We start from the raw sequence: 25497 nt of genomic DNA, 5'->3' as shown, positions 1-25497 counted from the left end.
TGCATGTTCTCCCTGCATTCCCGTGGGTTTTCTCTAGGTGCTCCAGTTTTCCCCACAGTCCAAAGACATGCGATACAGGTGAATTGGGTGGGCTAAATTGTCCGTAGTGTATGAGTGTATGTGTGTGTGGATGTTTCCCAGAGATGGGTTGCAGCCGGAAGGGCATCCTCTGCATAAAAACTTGCTGAATAAGTTGGCGGTTCATTCCGCTGTGGCGACCCCGGATTAATAAAGGGACTAGGCCAACAAGAAAATGAATGAATAAGCCACTGTTTGTTTACCTTCAAGCTCTGCTTCAGTTGCTTGACGTGAAGTGCAGGAGTGCTCTGGTGAGCGTCAGCACAGACATATTATTAAAATCTATAGAATACACCTTTAAGGGACTTTGATAATATAAACATCTCGATAGCGAAAATGTTCCTCCATGTTTTCAGCGAAGTAGTTCACGATACATATCCATCCACAAAATTTGTAATGTAGACAAATGTCTAAACATTTAGCTGTGGCAGCTTTGGATGTCTCTGGGACAAAGCAGCTGCATGAATGCTAAAGCTTTGGATAAAAGTGAAAACATCAACAAAACCCAGACCCCTTCTATGTTTACACATACAAGCGCAGTCGTTTACAGGCCATTTCTGGTTGATGATGTCAGAATTTAGCTTTATTTTGGAATCGATGTGTCAACATTTTTTTTTTTTGAATTTACCGGTAAGGTCTATCAGTATTTTTCCAAAGACTTTCTAAGGGGGCTACAGGCCTCAAAAATCTCTGAAACCCAGAGAGCTTCTTCCTAGTTTCACTCAGAGATGAAATAAACATAAACTAGATCAGGCCTGTGGGGCTTTATTCTGGGACAAGATAACCAAGCATCAGTATCTGTTGAGGAGGTCAGGGAGGGCTACAGTATCTCAAATATCTGATATGTTATATGTCATTTGAGAGTCTGCGCTACAGATTAAGCATAGATGTTGTATACAGGGCTTGACATGAATTTTTTTTGCTTACCAGCCACAGTGGCTAGTAGTTTCCAGAGTTACCTGCCACTCTGCATTTTCACTAGCCACAAATTCATTCATTTATTTAATGTTCTGCTTAGTCCCTTTATTAATCAGGGGCCCCCACAGCGGAATGTGCATATGAAGCATATGTTTACGCAGCGGACACCTGTCCAGCCGCTACCTAGTACGAGCCACAAATTAATTGTTAGGAAAATACATTTATTTGCTTACATTTCACTTTAATATATTCATTTTAAGTGATTTTACTTTATTTAGTTCAATTAAAACCCCTCTGACCACCCAACTTTTAATATGCGTGGTCAACATTGTGGATAATTGGATGGAAGTGGAACAAAACCTTTCATCAAAGTTGACGCAAAACCAAAACACTCATTCTTGTCTTAGAATAATTTGATTAACTTTGTTGATCCATGTTAAATGTTGACTTATACGTGCAATACAGGTCATAACATATAAATAGAGCCACTTCTAATGAATACAATAACAGTTGAAAATGAAAAGACGCTTTAAATATTTGTTTTTAAACTATTAACTATTTATTTAATTATGTAAAATCATATATTAACAACAGTTGTAGTGCTGCAGAGTAGAATAATCTGCAAGTACAAAGCAAAAATCTACTAATCTCGGCTAATCTCAAAAACTTAAATTAACACAGACATACACAGGAATCAGACCAATTTTTTTGCCACTTTAGGTTTCAACCGGTAACACTGATTGGTGACATTTTAACTTACTGTATATTAACCAAATACAGATTGTAAGAAAGCACATAACTCCTTTTGAATCTAAGAAAAAAAATGTCACTCCAGGGTTCAACGCTAAGGATTTTTTCTACTGGCCCGATCGGACCAGTGGTTGAGATTTTTACTTGCCCTTCCAATATTTTCACTGGCCCTACCAAATAAAAGTCAATAGTTATTTCTTAGCCACAAATTCAAAAAAGAAATGTGTCAAAATGTTTGTAAATCTAGAATTTAATTATTTAAAAAACGTTAATAAATGTGTAATGGGCAAAATTCAAAGTGTTTTGCAAACAAAAGTAGCAAAATGCGCAGGTATTTTATTGCAAAACAAAAGATGGCTGACCTGCCAAACTGACGGCAAACTGTACAAAACATCACTTCATTTTTTTAGTCGTGGCGTACCCTCATAAACGTTTGCTTCCAAGATGTTAAAAATAAATATTTTCCTTCAGCATCATCACTTGATGATGCCGCCATGTTGCTGTCTCTTCGATGTACTGGTTGTTACGAAAAAAATAACATGCTCACAATATCTAATCAGATAAGAGGAACTGAGAAGGTAGCATTTAAAGACTTAAAAACGCAAACGGTTTCTGTATTCTGACTGTTTTTACACGCAATTGACAAATAGTCACAGGCAAATTAAACTTTAGTGACAGGGCATCAGTGGCCCGATCGGGCCAGTAACGATCCTGTCTACTGTCCCAAGCATCTCACGCTGGCCCCGGGCCATCGGGCAGTCCTTATTGTTGAGCCCTGCAATCTATTAATAGTTAGTCTCACCTCCAGATGTGTAGAGAGCAGGTGCTGGCAGCTGAAAGTCCATCTTGTCCTTCAGATCATCCTCATTTTCCTTTTCCCACTGAGCTCCTACTTGCTTCCATGAGTTTTCAGCAAGAGACCTGGATCACAAAAGCATACATTTAAGAATCAAGTAAGTTTACATTGAATTGACCAAAAGTGCCAGAAAGAGGTATTGTATTACAAAAATGCTGTTAATTCAATTCATTTTTTATATCAAAGAAATCCAATACAGTACATATTTCATCAAACTATCAAATTATAATGATTTCTGAAGTAACCTGTGACACTGAAGACTAGAGTAATGATGCTGAAGATTCTTAGCTTTTTGTCAACAAGATATAAATTATATTTTAAATATATTCACATAGAAATGTCACTATTTAAACATACAGTACTGAGCAAAAGTTTTAGGTCAACATTAAATCTGTTTTTTACTGATGATATAATGGACATGTGTGACCCTTTACCATAAAACCAGTAATAAATGTACCTTTTTTGTCAATTATTTAAAAAAATTGAGATTTATACAGGATGAAAAAATGGTCTTTCAGTTGATGTATTGTTTGTTAGGATAGGAGTTGGGCTAGGTTAGAGTTGTCCTTGTTTGAGCTGTGTTGTTAGCAATATTTTATGAATTGATGGAATTGTGAATGCTGAAACGTATCCCATTCCTTCTGGAAAGGACTATAATGTATATGTAATAGTTTTCATTTTCGGCATGATAATGATCCGCTAATTGCAGTGAAATTTACTTTTGAGGAAAACAGTTGATGAAACACAGACAGTCATGAAATGGCCTCCACAGGGTCCAGACCTGAATAATATAGAGGCTGTATGAGATCACCTGGACAGAAAAAGAAAGATATGACTCTCTAAACCTAAAGAAGAACTCTGGAAAGTGCTAAAAGAAGCCTGATATTACACAGCACATTCTTTCAGAGAATGTCAGGAGAACAAAAACGGTTCAATTCGAATAAAACGGTTCAAGCTGTGCTACCGTGCCCCATTAAACATAGACTTTTGCTTGAAGAGGTAATGTTGTGCTGCTGTTGTTTGTTAGTACATATTTCCTACATTTTGTATTTGTTTTTACACAGAGACTGATTGATTATATATTTTGCAAAGGTCTTAGGTCAACAAAGTTAGTATAGTACTTAGGACCTACCTATGCACAGTACTGTATTTCACAATTTTTACTCTGTTTTTGACTAAACGAGTGCTGCATCGTGGAAATAATAGATTTTAAAAAATAAAAATTCTTATCAACACCATACTGAGGTAGTATGATGTAATAAACCCAGGCTCAATGTAAATACATGACAATACATGCAAAATACACTTCAATGCACATTTCAGATGACAAGTGCATGAGCTTTATTCTTCGATAATAAGTCCCTGTAAATATCATTAGTGTGAAAAGGAACAAAACTGTCAAACTTATGTAGAAGTACATTTTTGGCGTTTTAAAAGAATGTAGGTGTAATACACCATTGTGTATCCACAGTAGTAATTTGTGTTTTGTCATTAATGTTTCTATTTATTTATGTATTGACCTTATTCTCCGCAGACGAGCGGGCGCTGCCATTTGAATCTTTTTGGCACGAGACTTCCGGTCTCATTCACTTCCATTCATTTTTAGACTTTAAAAACTGCTCGTTTCGCTGTTTGATGTTGCAAACTGATATTTCCTTCTTATATTATTCTACTTGGTCTGTATAGTCATGCAAACATTTGTTTGTAGAACAAGTAGTTTGACCGTTTTTTGCTGTTTATTATTCCTTGTCATTTCTCCCATAGGCGACTGAAACAGAAGTTCTAAGACAATCGCAAAAACAGGCGCACTTCCGCATTTTAGAATAAGGTCGATATACTGTAAAAGTAATTTATTATCACTACTGATGACTGGGTGTGAAACAAAATAACATCAACAGTTGAGAAAGCATGAGCTGTGGGTTACCATGGCGATACTTTTTGTGTTTACTTCAGATGCTACTAAGCTGCTCCTGAAGAAAGACACTGAAGTTTTCTTGTGATTTTGTTTCTCCTGATAATTCAGGTATGTTTCATAAAAAAAGTCAATATGTTTATTATAATTCATGTAAAAACATGCGAGTATACATTTCCTATGTGTTTTTTTAAAGTGAATAGCTTATTTACAGTTGTTAATTGAGAGGAGTGATTCAGATGAAAGTACCAGTAAAATGACAGTTGGGCTGAGTTTATAACTGACTCCCTAGTAAATGATATGTATTATACTCAGTATGTGATAATTGAACAGAAAGTGACTTATTATTTGTATTTATTAGTTGTATATTTGTTAATGTATAAAGTTTATGAGAGTAGAGAGTTACATTGGTAATTGGTGTCAAGTGTAACTGTTACAATTTAAATGATACAAATAACAGACGCATGATTGTTCAGTGAGTTTAGTAGTCTTATGGTAAATGGTTATATACACAGGTATTTACAAAGAAAGAAAAATGAAATAGATGATTGACAAAGGATTTAAAGTGATACTGATAAATATACAGAAGGTATAATATTTATATGTGTTAATGAGAGTACAGAGTGTATAAGTATTTGAAGACTTCATTGTTGTAAAAAAAGAGAACAAAACTGTATGTTTGATAAAATGAAACATGATTTGTGAGGATATGCTTGCTATACTATGACTGTTAATAAACAGATGCTACTAAGCTGCTCCTGAGGAAAGACACTGAAGTTTTCTTGTGATTTCGTTTCTCCTGATAATTCAGGCACTTTAATCTGCCTACGAGTTCCGCGGCCGGGACCCGTAACATAGGCTAAAGCAGGTATTTCCAATAAGCTTATGCTGGATATGATAGTATAAAGAATGTTTTCAAACACACTAAATCATTTGCATAAGCTATAATGATTTCCTTTTATTTTAGAGGCTTGAAAAACACTAGCATGTGAAGTTTTACAGGACATGTGTTGTCACCTGATTTCAGGGATCTCATCACTGACGCTGGTCAGAAGCAGCGGGATGAGCTTGTGGAAGTAGGAATATCTGTCCGGCAGACGGAGAAGCCAATCACCAACAACAAGAGTAACAGCCTTCCTCACCTGAGCAGATTAGCACAATAATAAATCATTTGTATATGGAAAAAAACAACCCAAGTGTGCCTTGTAAAGCAGAAAATGTGCTCTTGGAATAAAATAAAATGTAATAAAAAATTAAATAAAGTCCCCTGTAAAGTGAAAAGTGTATTTTTGAATTAAAATAAAATAAAATGAAACTAAATTAAATAAAGTTCCCTGTAAAGCAGAAAGTGTATTCTTGAAATAAAATAAAATACATTAAAATAAAAAATCCCCTTTAAAGCAGAATGTGTATTCTTGGAATAAAACAAAATTAAATTAAATAAAGTCCCCTGTTAAGCAGAAAGTGTCTTCTTGGAATAAAATAAAATCAAATCAAATAAATAATAATGATACAATTTAATAAAAATGTCCTCTGTAGAGCAAGAAGTGTATTCTTGGAATAAAAAAAAAATAAAATAAAATAAAAATGTCCCATGTAAAGCATTTTTTTTATAAAAACATAAAGAAATAAATGAATAAATAAATTATTAAATACAAATTATTAAGAAGCATTGCTCAATAAGCTTTTTTGGTATATTTTTTATTGATTGATTATTCAATTAAAGGCAGTTTACCCGTGGCGAGTCGTCAAACAATCTCTGTGCCAAGTGGGATAAAACCTCATCCACGTTCTTGCCTGCGCTGTACTGAATGACTGCACCGATGGCCTGTGTGGCAGAAACTCTCACTTGGGAGTGCTGGTGTGAAATAGTCTGCAACAGGGGTTTCAGAAGACTCTCAGCCTGAAGATGGAAATGTTCTGAGCAAAGGACAGAAAAAAGACTTGTATGTCACTTATATACAGTTGAAGTCAAAATTATTAGCCCCCCTCTATGTTTTCCCCAATTTCTTTTTAACAGAGAAGATTTTTTTTCAACACAATTCTGAACATAATAGTTTTAATAACTCATTTCTAATTACCGATTTATTTTATCTTGATGCCATGATGACAGTACATAATATTTGACTAGATATCTTTTAAGACACTAGTATTCAGCTTAAAGTGACATTTAAAGGCTTAACTAGGTTAATTAGGTTAACTAGGCAGATTAGAGTAATTAGGCAAGTTATTGTATGACAATGGTTTGTTCTGTAGACAAACCGAAAAGAGATATAGCTTAAAGGGGCTAATCATTTTGACCTTAAAATGATTTTTTTTAAATTAAAAACTGCTTTTATTCTAGCTGATACAAAACAAATAAGACTTTCTCCATAGAAAAAAATATTTTCAGACATGCTGTGAAAATTTCCACATCGCGATGCAAATGTGTGCATCGTCTGTTATTAGTGACTGACTGTAATTAAATGTGCTATAAAGATTTAATTTATCATTTCATTTTCATAAAACAGTTATATAGATGTTTAAGTTGCAGAATTTTAAAACAGTTTAACGATTTCAACGCTTTTTACTGGATATTACATCAGTCAATGAGACTAGGCTTGACTTTAGCCTCCTTGTTAGAGTAACTGACACCCATGCAAAGAATTGCTGGTTCGATCCATTACATATATTTATTTATTTGACATTTTTTGCACCACAAATACAAAGTTTCTGGTTTAGCCTCTCGGCAGCAACAAATCCAAGCCATCCAAGCTAGGCATGGGACGATAACCATTTTCAAGATAAACCGCGGTTTGGAAAAGTCAAGGTTTTAAAATTGCCAACATTTTCTGCTATACTGTTCCTGTGGTATGTCAGATTTTTTTTATTTTTTATTATTATTTTTTTTTTAATGACAACGGTATCTCCAGTAGATAAGATATCCAAAAATGCTGTTTTAAAGGGTCAGGAAATACCAAAACACATTTTTTTGAGCTGTTGAAAGACATATATGTGACCCACGCTGCTAAAAACACTATTAGGACACATATATTTCACAAAAATTGGTTGTTTTTGCATTATTACAAGTAAATTCATTCTTCCAGTTTAAAACAAATTTTTGAAGCTTCGTCACGTCGATTAGGTACTTGCATATATTACAGACTGGCTGTCTGTACCTTGGAGTACTTTGTGATGTCTCTGAGTGTGCTGCATTCATTCATGAGAAAGACTTGGTTCGAACCAATCAGCACGCTCTATTGTGTATGCGGTGCAACTTCATTAATACGCATTATAGCTTTGAAGACCCGTTTTTTTACCCGTTAGAGTGTTCAGACGGCAGAGAGAGACACCACGTTGTGTTGCCAAAACAAGAGGAAGAAGAAGAATTGTTTGGAGATACGAGTCCTCAGTGTTTCTTTTATTATTTGCTGCAAGGAAGGTTTTGTTTTCGTTTTCCCACTCTAAGAGCGCAGCTGGACTCACGTGTTGGTTTACAGTGAACCTGTCTAAGGAACATTTTTTTACCTGAGAGCTTTTCTCATCTGAAAATGGTGAAATTCAGATTTGCTGCTCTCTCCTTTAATAAAAACGCGGCTCCAGTTGGTGTTGATTGTCCTGTCCCTACAGATTTGTAAGTAGGCGATCAGTGGTCTTTGTTTGTTTATTTAGATGGCAAAGTTAGTTCGTATCGTCAGCAGTACTCTATCAGTGTTTAAAGACAGACCTTAGTCAAATGATTTCTTTTTTTTTTTTTATAACTATTTTTTAGGGGTTTTTCACCTTTATTTTGATAGGACAGTAGAGAATCAGACAGGAAAGCACTGGGAGCAGAGAGAGGGAAAGGATCGGCAAAGGACCTCGAGACGGGAATCGAACCCGGGTCGCCACGAGCACACTGGTGCTATATGTCAGCGCGCAGAACCACTAGAGGTGTAAAAACACCCTGCTGAAACAGGGGGGTTTGATAGCCCTTTTAATTGTAAAGAAATCTGTGTTTTTGAAACTATTGAAGACAGCAAAAGTAAAAGATTAATTTGAATTATTCAGCCTGACATGTTTACTGCTGCAAAACATTTTAAATGCTTCTCAAAATAAAAGCGAAACAAGTTTTTGTTTTTTACCCAGATATTTAAAAAGAACATACATTAGAGAGGTAATCACTACACTGTCAAACCATGAATCCGTGATATTTTTATCTAATGTTATCATACTTTCATAATCTTATCCCGGCCCATGCTTAATCCAAGAACTTATTTCTGAAAAAAAATTTAAGTCTGCCCTGATTTACTCACCCTTTGCTTGTTACAACCCTGTTTGAGATTCACTGTTGAACACAAAAGAAAACATTTTGGAAAGATCACGCAAACCGATTGACTTCCAAAGTTTTTTTTTTGTTTTTGTTTTTACAGGTTATCGGTTTCTAATATTCTTCAAAATACCTTTTTTTGTGTTCAGCAACAACCAAAAGAAACTAAAAAAAAGGTTTGAAACAACTAGATAAAAAGTAAATTATATAATAATGATAATGATTTTCTTTTTAAGGGGAACTATCTCTTTCTTTTGAAGCACATCAACATCTTAAGTTACTTTACCAGGAATACACTGAGCTACGCTGACGGTGCATTTACAGCTCTCCTTCTTGACTTCAGCGAAGGGATCGGAGATGGTTCTCTGCAGGATCTTGATCAGGTCCTCCAGGTAAGGGGCGATCTGCTTCCCGCACACCTCCACCAGCAGAGAGAGCATCTCCATGAGCGCCAGTCTGAGCTCCTCCGCGGGCTCCAGGATCTCCTTCCCACCGAGCCTCTGCGCCAGCGCGGGCATCAGATACGGCAGACAGTCCTCTGGTTTGGGGACAGCCCTGATAAATCCAACGATGATCTGGATTGAAGCGTCTCTGCACGTCTCTGCTGGATCTGACAGGCACTTCAGCAGCGGCTTCAGCAAGCAGCCGAGAAGCTCCTGCATCGCGCCGCTGGATAAACGCTGCTCGACGGTTTCTCTTCTAACCGCTTCTAGAGCTCGCTTTCTCGCGCTTTTGTTGTCGTCGTTTAAACAGTTTAAATGGCGAGCCAGAGATTTTAACACATCCGCCGCGGCTCGGTCATCACCGGCGGCCGCCATTGCTGCTTCACGTGTGTTGTTGTTGTTGCTGGTTGTCATGGTTATTGTTGCCACTACGACTGTAAATCGCGACAGCTGAGGTTGCTTTACGGTAGATGCTTATTCAAAACTGTTCAACTTTATTTTAGTTTGCCTCCTTAGATCAGAAAGAGATATTGAAACATACAATAAGATGATAAAAACAAAGCTATATACTAAGTTAACAGGCAATGTATAGTTATGTGTTCTAGTAAAATGTAATTTGTTCTGCAAGCCACTGATGACGTTTCTTTAAAAAAAGTTGTCGTTTAGAACTTAAAATGATTAGAAAAACAAACAAAAAAGCCATGTTTTTGGATTTTAGACATGTTTATATTCATTTTTTGACAACATAATACCAATGTTTTGACTTCAGAGGAGTTGTGTATGTAAGTGTATATATAATAGACTTGTATATATGTCTATGTGTGTAGGCTACTACTATTACCTACCTACATATTTTTAGGCTGTAAATGACAATAAGTAATGTTTACACATACCAATAAATAAATGAATAAATAATCAGGACATCCAGAGAAAACTGAGAATTTTAAACTATTTTAAAATACATTTCAAAATTAAATATTATCTTTATATCACAAAAAGAAAAATGTGAGATAAATCCATATTTTACAAACAGACAAATAGGTTAACTTATTAGTTATCTCAATAATTATTTCCGATATATATATATATATATATATATATATATATATATATATATATATATATATATATATATATATATATATATATATATATATATATCGGAAATAATTATTGAGATAACTAATAAGTTAACCTATTTGTCTGTTTGTAAAATATGGATTTATCTCACATTTTTATTAGTTATTGAGATAACTAATAATATATAAATAAATAAATATATATATATATATAGTATATAGGTATATATTACAATAGTGTATATATATATATATATATATATATATATATATATATATATATTTATTTATTTATTTATATATTATTAGTTATCTCAATAACTAATAAAAATGTGAGATAAATCCATATTTTACAAACAGACAAATAGGTTAACTTATTAGTTATCTCAATAATTATTTCCGATATATATATATATATATATCGGAAATAATTATTGAGATAACTAATAAGTTAACCTATTTGTCTGTTTGTAAAATATGGATTTATCTCACATTTTTATTAGTTATTGAGATAACTAATAATATATAAATAAATAAATAAATATATATATATATATATATATATATATATATATATATATATATATATATATATATATACACTATTGTAATATATACCTATATACTATATATATATATATATATATATATATATATATATATATATATATATATATATATATATATATATATTATTGTAATATATACCCTCACTGGCCACTTTATTAGGTACACCTGTCCAACTGCTTGTTGGCGCAAACTTCTTATCAGCCAATCACATAGCAGGAACTCAATGCATTTAGGCATATAGACAGGATGAAGAGGATCTGCTGCAGTTCAACCCGAGCATCAGAATGGGAAAGAGAGGTGATTTAAGTGACTTTGATCGTGGCATGGTTGTTGGTGCCAGATGGGCTGGTCTGAGTATTTCAGAAACTGCTGTTCTACTGGGATTTTCATGCACAACCATCTCTAGGGTTTACAGAGAATGATCTGAAAAAGAGGACATATTCAGTGAGCGGCAGTTCCTTGTTGATGCCAGGGGTCAGAGGAGAATGGCCAGACTGGTTCGAGCTGATAGAAGGGCAACAGTAACTCAAATAAGAAATCGTTACAACCGAAATATGCAGAAGAGCATCTCTGAACACACAACACGTCCAACCTTGAGGCAGATGGGCTACAGCAGCAGAAGACCACACAGGGTGCCACTCCTGTCAGCTAAGAACGGAAAACTGAGGCAACAATTCGCACAGGCTCACCAAAATTGGACAATAAAAGATTGGAAAAACATGCCTGGTCTGATGAGTCTTGATTTCTACTTCCAGCAAGAAAACACACCATGTCATAAAGTGCAAATCATCTCAGACTGGTTTCTTGAACATGACAATGAGTTCACTGTACTCAAATGGCCTACCCAGTCACCAGTCCTCAATCCAATAGAGCACCCTTGGGATGTGGTGGAATGGGAGATTCGCATCATGGATGTGCAGCCAACAAATTTGCTCGACTGCGTGATGCTAAGATGTCGATATGGACCAAAATCTCTGAGGAATATTTCCATTACCTTGTTGAATCTATGCCACGAAGGATTAAGGCAGTTCTGAAGGCAAAAGGGGGTCCATACCGGTACTAGTAAGGTGTTCCTAATAAAGTGACCGGTGAGTGTACTTTATATTATGTACTCCCATCCATTAAAGAATAGAAAGGACATATTACAAAAAAATTGAAGCAATAATAGAAAGGTCTTTAAGATGTATAGTATCTGCCTCATTTAAAACATAAAACATTTTTACAGATTGAGATTTTCCTCCCCCTATAACTCTGTTTAGTTGTTTTGGAAAATATAAACAGATGTTAACATATAGACGAATTACCATGTCTGTAAACATTCAGGAGGTTGCAGAAAAGAACTGGGAGCGCTAGCATTTACAGTGAGGGAATGACATTCGATGCGGTACAGAGTTTATTGTTGTCTAAATTATATTACATATTATTTATATAAAGCTTTCAGTGTATTATAACAGCTTGTCACAACCAGTGATAAGCACAGTTCTTCGACAAAATTATCGTTAAAGTGAGTGGTGTTAATCAGACAGGTCTATTAGTGATAGCACCCTCCCAATGAATATGGATAGGACCAAATGGCCAAGCATCCAAGCATCTCATTGAAGCTCAAAGGGGTTTTACAAGAAGAAGTTAAAGGTCTACAAGTCTTTGGATGCCTACAGTTTTGTTCTGTGTGGTCATGTGCAAGAAATAATGCTCCATGATTACCAGATTTATGTTTTGAGATTTTACTGCAAATGTCACATCCATAACGCTGCAATTGCTCATATATTCTACTCCACAACTTACAAAACTATACTTTTTTTTGCCAACAATCCCATACATAGTGTAGGATAAATCTGCTTGTTATTTCCCAAACATATTGCTTATGCTTAGATTTTTTTCAGCTTCTCAACTAGGGGGGAAAGACTGACATCAGCACAGTCATCTCTGCATACAGATGCGTCTGTTAACAAAGCATCCCAGTTTGTAGAGGTCAGTTGTGTGATGTAAAGCTTGTGAAAGCACTCGTGCTATTCTGGATGACGCACAACGCCATTGATTGGCCGAAACAGGATATTATCGCAAGTAAATAAATAATACGTCCAAAAAACGAACTCACCCTCGCCTTATATCCATTTACATAACATCTAAATAACGTTTGTGATTGTTTAAAATTGTGAGCTTTATTATTAGTGTATTAATTTCAGCGTCCAATCAGAATACGGATTGACGTCATAGCGCTCGCGAGCTGCAGGACCAAACAAGCAACATCCCAGAGCGCGAGTCTCGCATCTCCGCCTCATAACGGTAAGCCAAATTAACATAAAACACCGTGACACACGCCGCCGTTTTCTGGTTAAAACACCGACAGACGCCGTTTACGAGGTCACACGTGACTAAAATCACACGTACACCGCATAGGTTTGTATTTCGAAGCGGATATGCTGTGATAAAAACGTAAACAGGTGAACAGAGAGTGATGCCCGAGCGTTTAACCGACGGTTTTTTCTTCCACGTACGAATAAATGCGGCATCACGTTTCGTTAAAGTAACGTTACAGCTCGATAAAAACATTATTTATACGTCAGTTGTCGTCTTTTAGATGTTTGATATCATTCAATGGCGGAAGTGGAATGTAAATACGTTATTATAAACGGCCTTTAAATATATATGTCATATATCATGTCATATGTACAGTATACATGTATTTCATATCTATCTATCTATCTATCTATCTATCTATCTATCTATCTATCTATCTATCTATCTATCTATCTATCTATCTATCTATCTATCTATCTGACTGACATATATGTACATTCTATAGTCTATACATTGATTACTTATTCACTCAACAGGCAAGCATTATTACTTGAGAGAATATAAGATGCACAGAGTTAATATCTCTCTCTCGATCCTCCCCACTTTTTTTCCCCCGCAGCAGTGATAGAAGATAAGATGGCCACCTCCTCCTCCAATCTGGAAGAAGATGAAAGTCTGAAAGGCTGTGAGGTTTTTGTGCAGAAACACAACATACAGCAGATCCTCAAAGAGTGCATCGTCAACCTGTGCATCGCCAAGCCCGAGCGGCCTATGAAGTTCCTGCGGGAACACTTCGAGAAGCTGGAGAAGGTGCGTAGCTCTTACTGTGCTTTGCTGTGCTGGGGATGTGCTTGTGAGTTTTTTTTTTTTTGCATGGGGTTGATGGTTTGGGATCTGCGCAACGGATGTCGCTTTATTTCCCATGGAGCTGGAGAGCAGGAGCTGGAGAGTTATTGAGATCATCGCCGTCCCATTTGGCTCGGCACTTAACCTCTGGATGCTCCGGAGGGATTGTCCCTGTAATGAATGGGCTGTACATTGCTTTGGAAAAATGTCACTGTTAGTGTACTCGGCTTTGCTTTAATTGAGGTCTGCTCCTTGAATGCTCATGATCATTAACTGTCAGTGTTTAAGCTTCCATAATTAGGTTTGGTGTGCTTGTTTTTTTTTTAATTTTTGACCAAAGAAGAACAGTTGCAAAGACAGGAATCTTGCTTGAACTAATTGCCAGTTTGGAATGGGGAATTGTTGATGTCTAATAATGCTCTTTTGATCATGAGTGTGTGAACTAAGCAGACGGTACAATTAGAAATTTCATCAAGATCTGTGTAAAGTCTGTGACATTCATTTGCAGCTGTTTATTTTTTAATTAGTAGGGATTTTTTTTGCACACTGTAAAATGTGATTAATGTAATTAAAAAGGGAGTCAAAATTACTTAAAATATTCAATATTTTTTATGGTTATGCCCATAGTTCATTAGCTTAATCTTTTTAAGGCAGCTAGTTTACTCCCTTAAAGTCAGCTTATTACTTTAAAGCACAATATATTGTTTTAGTATCGATATCGCAATGTGTGCATTGCAATAGTCACATCGCTGGATCTGCAATGCCGAATAACGATTATAGATGACTAGGAGCCACAGTTGACACACATGATTTTGGAGTAATTGCAAAGTTTAACCAGAATGAAATTCCTTTTTTAAAAGCCTGTGCCTGTGAGCATTTCAAGCCAGTCTAAATCATTCATGCACAACAAATGGACCTTTTTGTCATTTTTAAGAAAGAGTATACACTCACCGGCCACTTTATTAGGTACACCCTAGTACTTAGTACCAGGGGGTCCAACCCCCTTCAGAACTGCCTTAATTCTTTGTGGCATAGATTCAACAAGGTACTGGAAATATTCCTCAGAGATTTTGGTCAATAATAGCCCCTTTCACACATACAGACCTTTCCGGAAAGGTTGTATGTGTGAACAGGTCCTTTTTGAAAATACCGGTAAATTCGTTCTGGCTATTTTCCGGAAAGAGAAGTTGTAATATTACCGGCAATTTGCAGGAATGCTGCGCTGTGTGAATGCAGAAGGAAGATTGCCGTAATGAGCGCGTGCACGTTTAGAGCGTGCTGATGTGAGACGTCTGCTTTATCAAATCAGAACAGTCAGACGCATTTACGTCCGCGCGGTTTGTGAGAATAAAAGCCTTTGAATATTTTTCCAGACACATTTAGCTGCTAGAAGTTAGTCAGATCTCGTTTATATGTTCTTCTTAATGCCAACTGTTTAAATAATCATCGGTGAGATGCTTATGATAAGCCGTTGTTTGTTTACCTTCAAGCTTTGCGTGTGCCTGTGGAACAGCCTGTGAGCGCCTGCACACGCACATATTATGAACATCTCGACATGCGAAAGTGATCCTGCGAAAGTTGTTCACAATATTGATCATCCACAGACTTTGTAATTTAGTCAAATGTTTACAAATACAAGCGCAGCCGTTTAAAGCTCATTTGTGGTGAATGATGTCAGAATTTACCGGTATTTTGGAATGGATGTGTGAATGCTCTTTTCCGGAAAATTTCCGTAACATCCTCGCCTGTGTGAACAGCGCTTTTTTGAATATACCGGTAAAGTCGTTCCGGAAATTTTCCAGATATTTACCGGTATCACTGTGTGAAAGGGGCTAATGACATGATAGCATCACGCAGTTGCTGCAGATTTGTGAGCTGCACATCCATGATGTGAATCTCCCGTTCCACCACATCCCAAAGGTGCTTTATTGGATTGAGTTCTGGTGACTGCGGAGGCCATTTAAGTACAGTGAACTCATTGTCATGTTCAAGAAAGCAGTCTGAGATAATTCAAACTTTGTGACATGGTGTGTTATCCTGCTGGAAGTAGCCATCAGAAGATGGGTACACTGTGGTCATAAAGGGATGGACATGGTCAGCAACAATACTCAGGTAGGCTGTGGCATTGACACAATGCTCAATTGGTTCTAATGAGCCCAAAGTGTGCCAAGAAAATGTCCCCTACACCATTACACCACCACCACCAGCCTGAACCATTGATACAAAGCAGGATGGATCCATGCTTTCATGTTGTTGATGCCAAATTCTGACCCCACCATTCGAATGCCGCAGCAGAAATCTAGACTCATCTGACCAGGCAACATTTTTCCAGTCTTCTTTTTAATCTTCTAGAGATGGTTGTGCGTTAAAATTCCAGTAGATCAGTATTTTTGAAATACTCAGACCAGCCCGTCTGATGCAACCATGCCACTTTCAAAGTCACTTAAATCACCTTTGTTCCTTATTCTAAAGTTCGGTTTGAACTGCAGCAGATCATCTTGACCATGTCTTCATGCCTAAATGCATTGAGTTGCTGCCATGTTATTGGCTAATTAAAAATTTGCGTTATCAAGCAGTTGGACAGGTTTACCTAATAAAGTGGCCAGTGAGTGTATACACTCTTTTATTATCAGCTGTCAGTCAGCGCCTGCTCTTTTTTTCCTGGTCATTGCGTCTTTGCCGTGTGTAGTATAAATGCAGACAATTGGATGCAAGTCACTTTTAAAAGATGATGTAAGCAGGTCATCAAAAAACTCGGAGACAATCACAAAGTCAGAATTGACCATCAAGATCTGCAGTGTAAAAGCAGTCTAAATGGGTGCTCAGCCAAACAGCAAAAACTGGAAAAATCTATTCAAAAAGGCGATAACACCAAAACTCCACCAAAGCTTTTTGGGATTTGCTGTCACCGGCTTTTTGAATATATCCATGCATGTACTGCAAACGCTCAACATATAAGCAGTTCACTCCAATAATGCTCCAAAAGGACCTTCTTTATGTAGTATACTTGTTCCTGCTGCTTTCAATAGCACTACTGTGCTGTCATGGCAGCTCTGGTAAATTGAGATCTTTCAACTCATTCACTGTCAATAAAAATGTTAACTTCAATAAAATGTGTTTTTTTAAGGCATGCGTTTTTAAAAATCTATATTATTTTAGGTATTTAGTTGCATCTAAAAGGCGTACAAAATTTCTTTATAGTATTAAATAAAACAATATAAATATTTGATACGAAGCAGTTTCGGTTTTTGGCCAAGAGGATCCAGAATTTCCTTTCAGTGCATCCTTAATAAATATTTTACTTAACAACCCAATTTAACCTTGTTGTTTACATGGCCAATAAACTGTTTATGTATCTCTGGCATGTTTTATGTACACCGTATTTTCTCAAATCATGCGTTTTCTTGAGATTTATTTGACTTGAATCATTATATACCACTTATGCTGTGTCCCAATTTGCATACTTATCATCCTAAATAGTATTAAATTTTAAATCAGCATATCTCAAATTAGGGCAGCACGGTGGCTCAGTGTTTAGCACAGTTTGCATGTTATCCCCGTGTTGGCATGGGTTACCTCTGGATGCTCCGGTTTCCCTCACAGTCCAAAGACATGCGGTATAAGTAAATTGAATAAACTAAGTTGGCCATAGTGTATGAGTGTGTGTGAATAAGAGTGTATATGGGTGTTTCCCAGTACTGGGTTGCGGCTGGAAGGGCATCCGCTGAGTAAAACATGTGCTGGAATAGTTGGTGGTTTATTCCGCTGTGGTGACCTCTGATAATCAGAGACTAAGCCGAAGGAAAATAATTAACTATTTTTAACTAGTATCACATTGGCAGATTTCTCTTCATTTATTGATAGTTCACCCAAAAATGAAAATTTGCTCACTATTGACTCTCCCTCAGTTGATTCCAAACTATTTAATTGTTTATTAGGTTTTTATTCTGTTTTGAACACAAAAGAAGATGTTTTGAAGTTAAAAACCTGTAACCATTGACTTCCATAGGAGCAAAAACAAATGCCATGGATGTCAATGGTTACAGGTTTTAAGCTTTCTTCAAAATATCTTCTTTTGGTTTCAACAAAATAAAGAAACTTTTTTTAGTTTGTGACAACTGAATGACACAACGATGACATAATTTTCAGTTTTGTGTGAATTAAAGACCTGTAAATGGCAGGTTTTAACTTTTTGTTACAGATTTTGTTACTTCATCTTTAATATTGTAGTAAAAATAATCATGCAAATGAAGGATATTAACTGTGACATGATTGATTGACAGGTATAGTGTATTCAGTTACAGAATGCATACAAGTAAGTGACAGAGCAGCTAAAAAACTTTGAAAAATAGAGTGCAAGCTTTTAAGGGCATAAGAAACTCATTCAACAACCCTCAACACTTTTAATTTTATCTTATTATAATTTATAACTACCATATAAAAGAGTTTTTTATTGAACTAAATTTTTATCAGTACAAACTGTAATGTTGTCAAATATAATTACAGTTTAAATAAGTATTTCTTGTTTTTTTGTTTTTACCTTTAAAATATTTTTAATGAGGGTAAAGTTGAATCTTCATCATCAATGACGCAGTTTTCAAGGTCACAGGATCTTTCAGTAATCATAATAACATTTGATGATTTTGAAAACAGCTGATCTGCTATATATATTTGTGGAAACTATAACAAAGTTCATTCAAGATTCGTTCATTTTTCTTCGGCTTAGTCCCTTAAATATACATCAGGGGTTTGCCACAGTGGAATGAACCTCCCAACTATTCTGGCATATGTTTTACACAGTGGATGCCCTTCCAGTACTGGGAAACACCCATACACTCTTGCATTTACACACACTCATACATTATGGCCAATTTAGTTCATCCAACTCCACTATAGCGCACGTCTTCCTTGTAGGCACAGGACATCAACATGACGTCAAATGGACGTTGTACTCCAACGACTTGGGGACATTGGATTTAGTTTGGAAATGAAAATCGGGTTGATGTCAGAACCCAACTACGATTTTAGTCCAATTAAAAATCAACCAAATATCAACGTCTAATAATGTTACATCTTGACGTTTTGTGGACGTTACCACTATGACATCTATCAGATGTTGGATTTTGGTCACTTTCCAACACAACCTTAAATCAACCAAATATGAACGCAATTTGACATCAATATTGGACGTCAAAATAATGCTGTCCTTAGATGCTGTCTAAACATTTAGAATTTTGGTCACCTGACGTCACGATCGAAATCTAACCTTATATTAACGTCTTATGATGTTGTGTGCCTGCTGGGTTTGGACTGTGGGGGAAACCGGAGCACCTGGAGAAAACCCACACGAACACGGGGAGAACATGCAAACTCCAAACAGAAATGCCAACTGCCCCAGCCACGACTCAAACCAGCAACCTTCTTGCTGTGAGGCGACACTGTTAACCACTGAGCCACCATGCCACCTCATTTAAGATTACTTTAATGATTAGATAAATACTTTAATGACCACTTTTGGCTAAATTAAGATATTAATTTCTCAATATTTGAATGCAGTCCTACCACATAATGAACTAGAACAAATCATTAAGAATCGCAATCGACATTCTGGCTCCGCTTCAGTATAATTAGAAGGCATGCTGATGCTTTTTGAAGTTGTTTTGCAGTTTGCGATCTGTGCGTCCTCCTGATCGTATGAAAGTCACAGCAGTCATTCGTTTAGCTGGAGGTTCAGAAGCTCGCCCCGCACTCAGCAGCATCTGAACATCTTCTTTGATCATGTGCTCCAGGAACAACAGGCTTTTTCATTCTCCCAGACGCTCTGGGCTCGGGCTTTTGTTAGGAATGCGTTTCTGCTGAGCTACTGTTGGTTTAGGTAGAGCATCAAACAGCCGACGGGATTGTGCATTCATAAGACCCCATCAGATGGGCTGATACTGTACGCAGCACAAGACGTCCGCAAGAAGGGAACGACTGTCCTTGTCTTCTCCTCATGATTCGGGTTTTGTGTTTTTTGAGGTTATTTGGTGTCTGTCGTCCTCCTAGATTGAGCCGCCGGGTGAATGGTGTTTACTGACCCACTTGCATTTTAGTAGTAGATGGAGTTTAACAGCTCACACATTCTCTCTGACACCTTCTGTTCATGTAAACTGCTGTAAATCCACTAGGGTGTTCACTTCTAGTTCTAACGCATGCGTTTTTTTCTGCATTCAGAAATTGTGTGCGTGAAATTAAATGAGAAGGATGTGATAACTGTGCCGGATTAAAAATCCTATGTAGGGCACGAGGTAACGCAAGGCTGAGCAAACGATTATAGGATTTTCTTTTCATAAAAACCGGATGCTAAATTCTCAGGGATGGATTTGTATGTCAGTTAGATCGATTTTCTGCCATTTTATGAGGCATTATGCTTTTATTGCATCCACTTTTGAAGTATTTAGCTCATTTAGCGGTTTCAGTATAGCACACTTTGAGAAATAAAGGTACAAACGCTGTCACTTTGGTGGTACCTTTTCAATATTTGTTCCTAAAAGGGGTACTATATAAGGGTAAATACTGTAGTAGTGACAAATTTTGATAATGTATACAACTCTACATGTAACCCTTATATGATGTTGAGGATGTTTTCATCCTCTCTTTGTGTTTCAGCAAATTGAAGGATTTTTTATTGACAAACCTCATTTTGACACATTTATGGAAAAGTACAGGCGGTATAAAATGGAGACCAATCAAATAGCCCTTGAATATTTACATAAATAGAGCTTTATAATAGTAATAATAATTCCTTACATTTATATAGCGCTTTTCTGGGTACTCAAAGCGCTTTACACAATGGGGGGATCTCCTCATACACCACCATATCGAGTAAAATAGAACACTTACGGCCATATATATCCAAGGTTTCAATGTTTAAATCAGCCTCTGAAATTTACTGCATGTGTGTTAGTCTCGATAACAGACACGTATTGGGAAAACAATACACTCTGAGCAAATTGACTACGCTTTCGTTATGTTTTTGCCCCATTGACTTCCATTATAACGGCATTTTTGACTGTAAAATCATGACAGCATATAATTATGCACACTCTCTTAGAAATAAAGGAATAGAAATAAAGGTTTTATATTAGCAACAACATTTTTGACAAGGCATTTTGGTAAGCTTTTTAATATTGAGAATATTTGGTATACTCTTTTATGGAGCTAATAATATGACAATCAACAAAATCAACAATTAAAAAAACCATTACACTCTGAGCATATTGACTACCTCATTATGTTAGTGACTGTTTTTGCCACATTGACTTCCATTATATTGGCTTTTTTGACAGCAAAAGCCATGACAGCATATGATCATGCACACACTCTTAGAAATAAAGGTTACATATTAGGAACAACAAGGCATTTTAATATTGATGATATTTCGTATACTCTTTAAGATAAAAATAAGGTCCCATTATTTCTGTTCTTAACTACGTGTTTGTTGTAATATCACAGTGTTTTCTGATGAGTGTAAATTATATTTTTTGGGGGGCCAGTCTTTCATACAGAGATTGTAATATTTAGACGTAGCATTAAAATACCTGAAGGAACTGCAGAATTTAATGCTAATAAACAATGAAATAAGCTTTGCTTGATTTTGGTTCTACTGTGAATCTTAATATTGTATAGTGCACTAAGGGGCTTTTCATACAGACTACTTTACTTTTTAGCTATATGTAACCTTAACCCTTGTGTGCTGTTGGGGAAGTTTTCATTCACTCTGGGGTGTTTTTGAGGCTTAATTTGGCCACAACGTCCTCTGTGTTTCATCAAATGGAAAATTTTTGGTGATATATCTTTGAAAATGTAAAAAAAAAACCTCAATAATACACTTTACTACCCTCTTTTTATGTTTGTGACTGTTTTGCCCCATTGACTTCCATTCTAATGGTATTTTTTGACTGCAAAGCCATAAAATCATGCATTCTTGATGTTGTCAAATTTGTCAATTTTACTGTTGATTATTACAGTGTTTCAATGTAATGTTCGGAAAAAAAAGTGTACTTTCTGGCTTTTATATGAAGTTATTTGGAGTAATGTGTGTGTGTGTGTGTGCGTGCGTGTGAGAGAGAGACCTTTGGGCACTTACCTTGATATGGCTGAGAAAATCTAAATAAACAGCTCAGCTCTCAGATTCAGAACATAATAAACATAGTAAATGTATTTATGCACACACAATATAGTTTGTTGTTTTGCTCTATAGAACTCCATAGGGTTAAGTTATTATTATAAACCCTTTAGGTACAAAAATTTACCTTTTGAAAAGGTACCACTACCAGTGACAGCTATTGTACCTTTATTTCTGAGTGTGCAGAAACACGGGAGATTAGGCATGGTGTATCCAGCACAAATGCTTGGCTTGCATATGATCAAAAATGCACCACTGTTGAAAAGTGTGGGGCTAGTAAAATTTGTAAAAGATTTTAATACTTTGATTTTATAAGGACTCTTGTTTGAAAGTGACAACAAAGCCATTTGTAATGTCACAAACAAATCCAGATAAACATTTCAAATATGAAGCAACACGAGTGTTTTTCAGCACATTTATAATAATGATAAAAGTAAAATATTTTTTGAAAAGTTTTGAGAAGCAATATTTTAATGATATGTGAAGGATAATGCTGAAAAATCAGCTTGGTTATCTTACAGTACACTTACGCGAGCTGTCACTGGGGTGGTAGATTTTTAAAAGGTACACATTTGTACTTAAAGGGTCCATATTGGTACCTTAAAAGTATACATTAGTACCTAACATTTTTAAGAGGAACACCTTTGTAGTTTTTAGGTACTAATATGTATCCTTTATTTCTCAGAAATGGGTTGCAGCTAGAAGGGCATCCTCTACGTAAAACATATGCTGGTAAAGTTGGCGGTTCATTCCGCTGTGGCGACCCCAGATTAAATAAGGGACTAAGCCGAAAAGTGAATGAATGAACCCTTTAGATGTTAATATGGACCTTTAAGGTACAAATTTGTACCTTTTGAAAAGGTACCACCTCAGTGACAGCTCACGTACCTTTATTTCTGAGAGTGTAGGATTAAACAAAAATCTTGACATTTTAAAATATATATTTAGATAGGAATCTTTTACTGTAAATAAACTGTAACAAAATTGAATATTCCTTTTTGCAATAAAAATGAAAGATAGCTTAAAATCACACTGACCTTTGTAGATTGTTTTATGGATATTGCCTATTGTTGATGAATTAATATTTTAATACATATCTGTTAGGCGGCACGGTGGCTCAGTGGTTAGTCCCTGGTGGTTCGAGTCCTGGCTGGACTAGGTGGCATTTCTGTTTGAAGTTTGCATGTTCTCCCTGTGCTGGCTTGGGTTTTCTCCAGGTGCTCCGGTTTCCCCCATTCCAAAAACATGCGGTGTAGATGATTTGGATAAACTAAATATGTGTGTGTGTGTGTGTGTGTGTTTGTAATTGTAAGAGTGTATGGGTGTTTCCCTGTTCTGGGTTGCGGCTGGAAGGGCATCAGCTGCATAAAACATATGCTTGAATATTTGGCGGGTCATTCCACTGTGACAACTAAGTGACTAAGCGGAAGGAAAATGAATAAATAAATGAAAACAAATCTGTTAATAGCATTCTGATATAATACCTGAACATACAGGATTTGATTCACAGAGTTTGTGCTAAAATCCACATGTCTGTGACAAGCGACAAGAAGCTCATTTTAAAAACATGTTAAAATCTTAAGGCATCAACTTATTCGTTTATATAATGTTTATTATTATAGTCAATAAAGTATGATGGAAAATAATATTATATTCAATATAAATTCAATCCAGGGAAAAACCTCAAGTGACTCATGTTGTTTTAGTCAATGTGAAATGCCAAGGGCAAAAGTGTCACAGTAATTTGGTTAAATAACCTCCCAAAACTGACTCAGAAGATTGTGTTCCCAAACATCAGGCGTCCACCTCTGAACAGAAGATGATATGATAACTGTAGCATTTCTGATTATGTGTGTTGTCTGTGGCTCTTCAAGACAAGACATTCACTGTGCTGCAAAATGAGATACAGTGGTTCAACAATTTACATTAGTTTCTGAGGAAGTGAGGAGTTTTTATTGCAGTGTTTTCTGCTTTAAATGTGTAGCTTTGTATTGCTTGTTGGCATTTAGCTTTTTACATTTATTTTAAATCAATGTTTTATGCAGCTGATTGTAACTGTCTAACTTTATAATGCTTTATAGCCCTCATATTTCAACTCCGTAGACTGAACAGCACTAAAGCAGGGGCCTCAAACTCAAAGGCCCCGTTTACACTGCCAGTTAAATGTGACCCAATTCCGATTCCGATCTGTTCTATGACCGTGTAAACAGGAAAAAAACACATGCATTCGGATATTCAGAGATCGGTTTCAGGCCTCCTTCATATGTGGAAATAAATCAGATATAGATCGGAAATGTGACAATGCGACTGTCATTTAAACAGGCAGATCGGATTTATTGAGGCATTTCGTTCTGTACATCATTAAACTTGCGACAATGTGGTGCTTCTCCGCGGTTTAATGACAGAAGGAAGAGCGTGAGTGGAGATGCCGACGCGGTAATCAACATCAGAGGAAACACAGAGGAGGAAAGTGGTCAGTCGCCACAATTTGCTCCCACCAGACCTGATATCTCTCTCGTACCCATACATTCCTCTGAATGGTGGAGGACATCATACAGCACATAAACCATAAGTGCAAGCTCCAATAACGGCCCTTTCCCACATCCGCCTCAAAATCATTTTAAAGTTGGGCGAACTTCGTGTTGTAACTTTTGCTTTTTGTCGCTATTAATACACACACACTGCGGCTTCACATAGAACAACTTTATTCTCTCCTACACCAGTGCGCAGCACTGCGCACACAAGCAAAAGCTACATCTTCAACCACACACACACACACACACACTCATAAATGTAAATTCTGTAATTAATTACTCACCCTCATGTCCTACCTTCATCTTCAAAACACAAATTAGGATATTTTAGATAAAATTCAGGAGCTCTCTCATCCTCCATATACACTACCTGACAAAAGTCTTGTTGCCTATCCAAGTTTTAAGGACAACAAATAGTATTATAAAAATAATAATTTTTTTCTAGTTGATCATTTGTTATCAGAAGTGGCTTATATGAAAGGCAAATGCCTCTAGATTACGCTTATTTTGCCAGAATAAAATATGATCATGCCTTGATTTTTAATTATATAATTAGGACAGTAAGGTCTGACTTTGCTTAAACAAATGTCTTGTCACGTAACAGAAATAATGTACACTATAGAATACAACGTCATGGTGCAGTGGAAAAAGAATGAATACTTTGAATGACTCCCATGAGCTTGCAATGACTCAAATGACTAATTAATAAAGTCATCTGGAATGGCAAAGAAAGCATTCTTGCAGGACTCCCAGAG

General features: G+C 36.2%; 2 protein-coding genes and 1 long non-coding RNA gene across 9 annotated transcripts in view; 2 read left to right on the top strand and 1 right to left on the bottom strand.

The window, feature by feature from the left end:
- Positions 1-10184, bottom strand: part of dnaaf5 (dynein axonemal assembly factor 5) — a 571499-nt gene extending 561315 nt beyond the window's left edge. Inside the window, exons 1-4 of one of the 2 annotated variants that reach the window (XR_015479400.1) lie at positions 9089-10184; positions 6250-6434; positions 5532-5656; positions 2549-2667 (exon numbers count right to left, since the gene is read on the bottom strand). Coding sequence is in view for 1 of the 2 variants with exons in the window: in NM_001442724.1 (NP_001429653.1) it covers positions 2549-2667; positions 5532-5656; positions 6250-6434; positions 9089-9620 (961 nt within the window). In the remaining variant the exon portion in view is untranslated. The remainder of the gene's footprint in view (positions 1-2548; positions 2668-5531; positions 5657-6249; positions 6435-9088) is intronic. The other variant, NM_001442724.1, reaches the window with a different exon arrangement.
- Positions 5254-5795, top strand: LOC147845534 (uncharacterized). Its single transcript, XR_015480485.1, has 2 exons — positions 5254-5382; positions 5542-5795. It is a non-coding gene; the product is annotated as an uncharacterized LOC147845534 (long non-coding RNA).
- A 2935-nt stretch (positions 10185-13119) lies between the features above and the next one.
- Positions 13120-25497, top strand: part of prkar1b (protein kinase, cAMP-dependent, regulatory, type I, beta) — a 145049-nt gene continuing 132671 nt past the window's right edge. For 2 of the 6 annotated variants that reach the window (XR_015480050.1, XM_087243345.1), the window contains exons 1-2: positions 13120-13180; positions 13818-14005. Coding sequence is in view for 3 of the 6 variants with exons in the window: in XM_087243345.1 (XP_087099471.1) it covers positions 13832-14005 (174 nt within the window). In the remaining 3 variants the exon portion in view is untranslated. 6 annotated transcript variants of the gene reach the window in all.

This window comes from Danio rerio, chromosome 3, assembly GCF_052040795.2.
Source record: "Danio rerio strain M-AB ecotype USA chromosome 3, GRCz13ab, whole genome shotgun sequence".
NCBI classification, from domain to species: Eukaryota; Metazoa; Chordata; class Actinopteri; order Cypriniformes; family Danionidae; genus Danio; species Danio rerio.
This window is presented reverse-complemented; position numbering and strand designations above follow the sequence as displayed.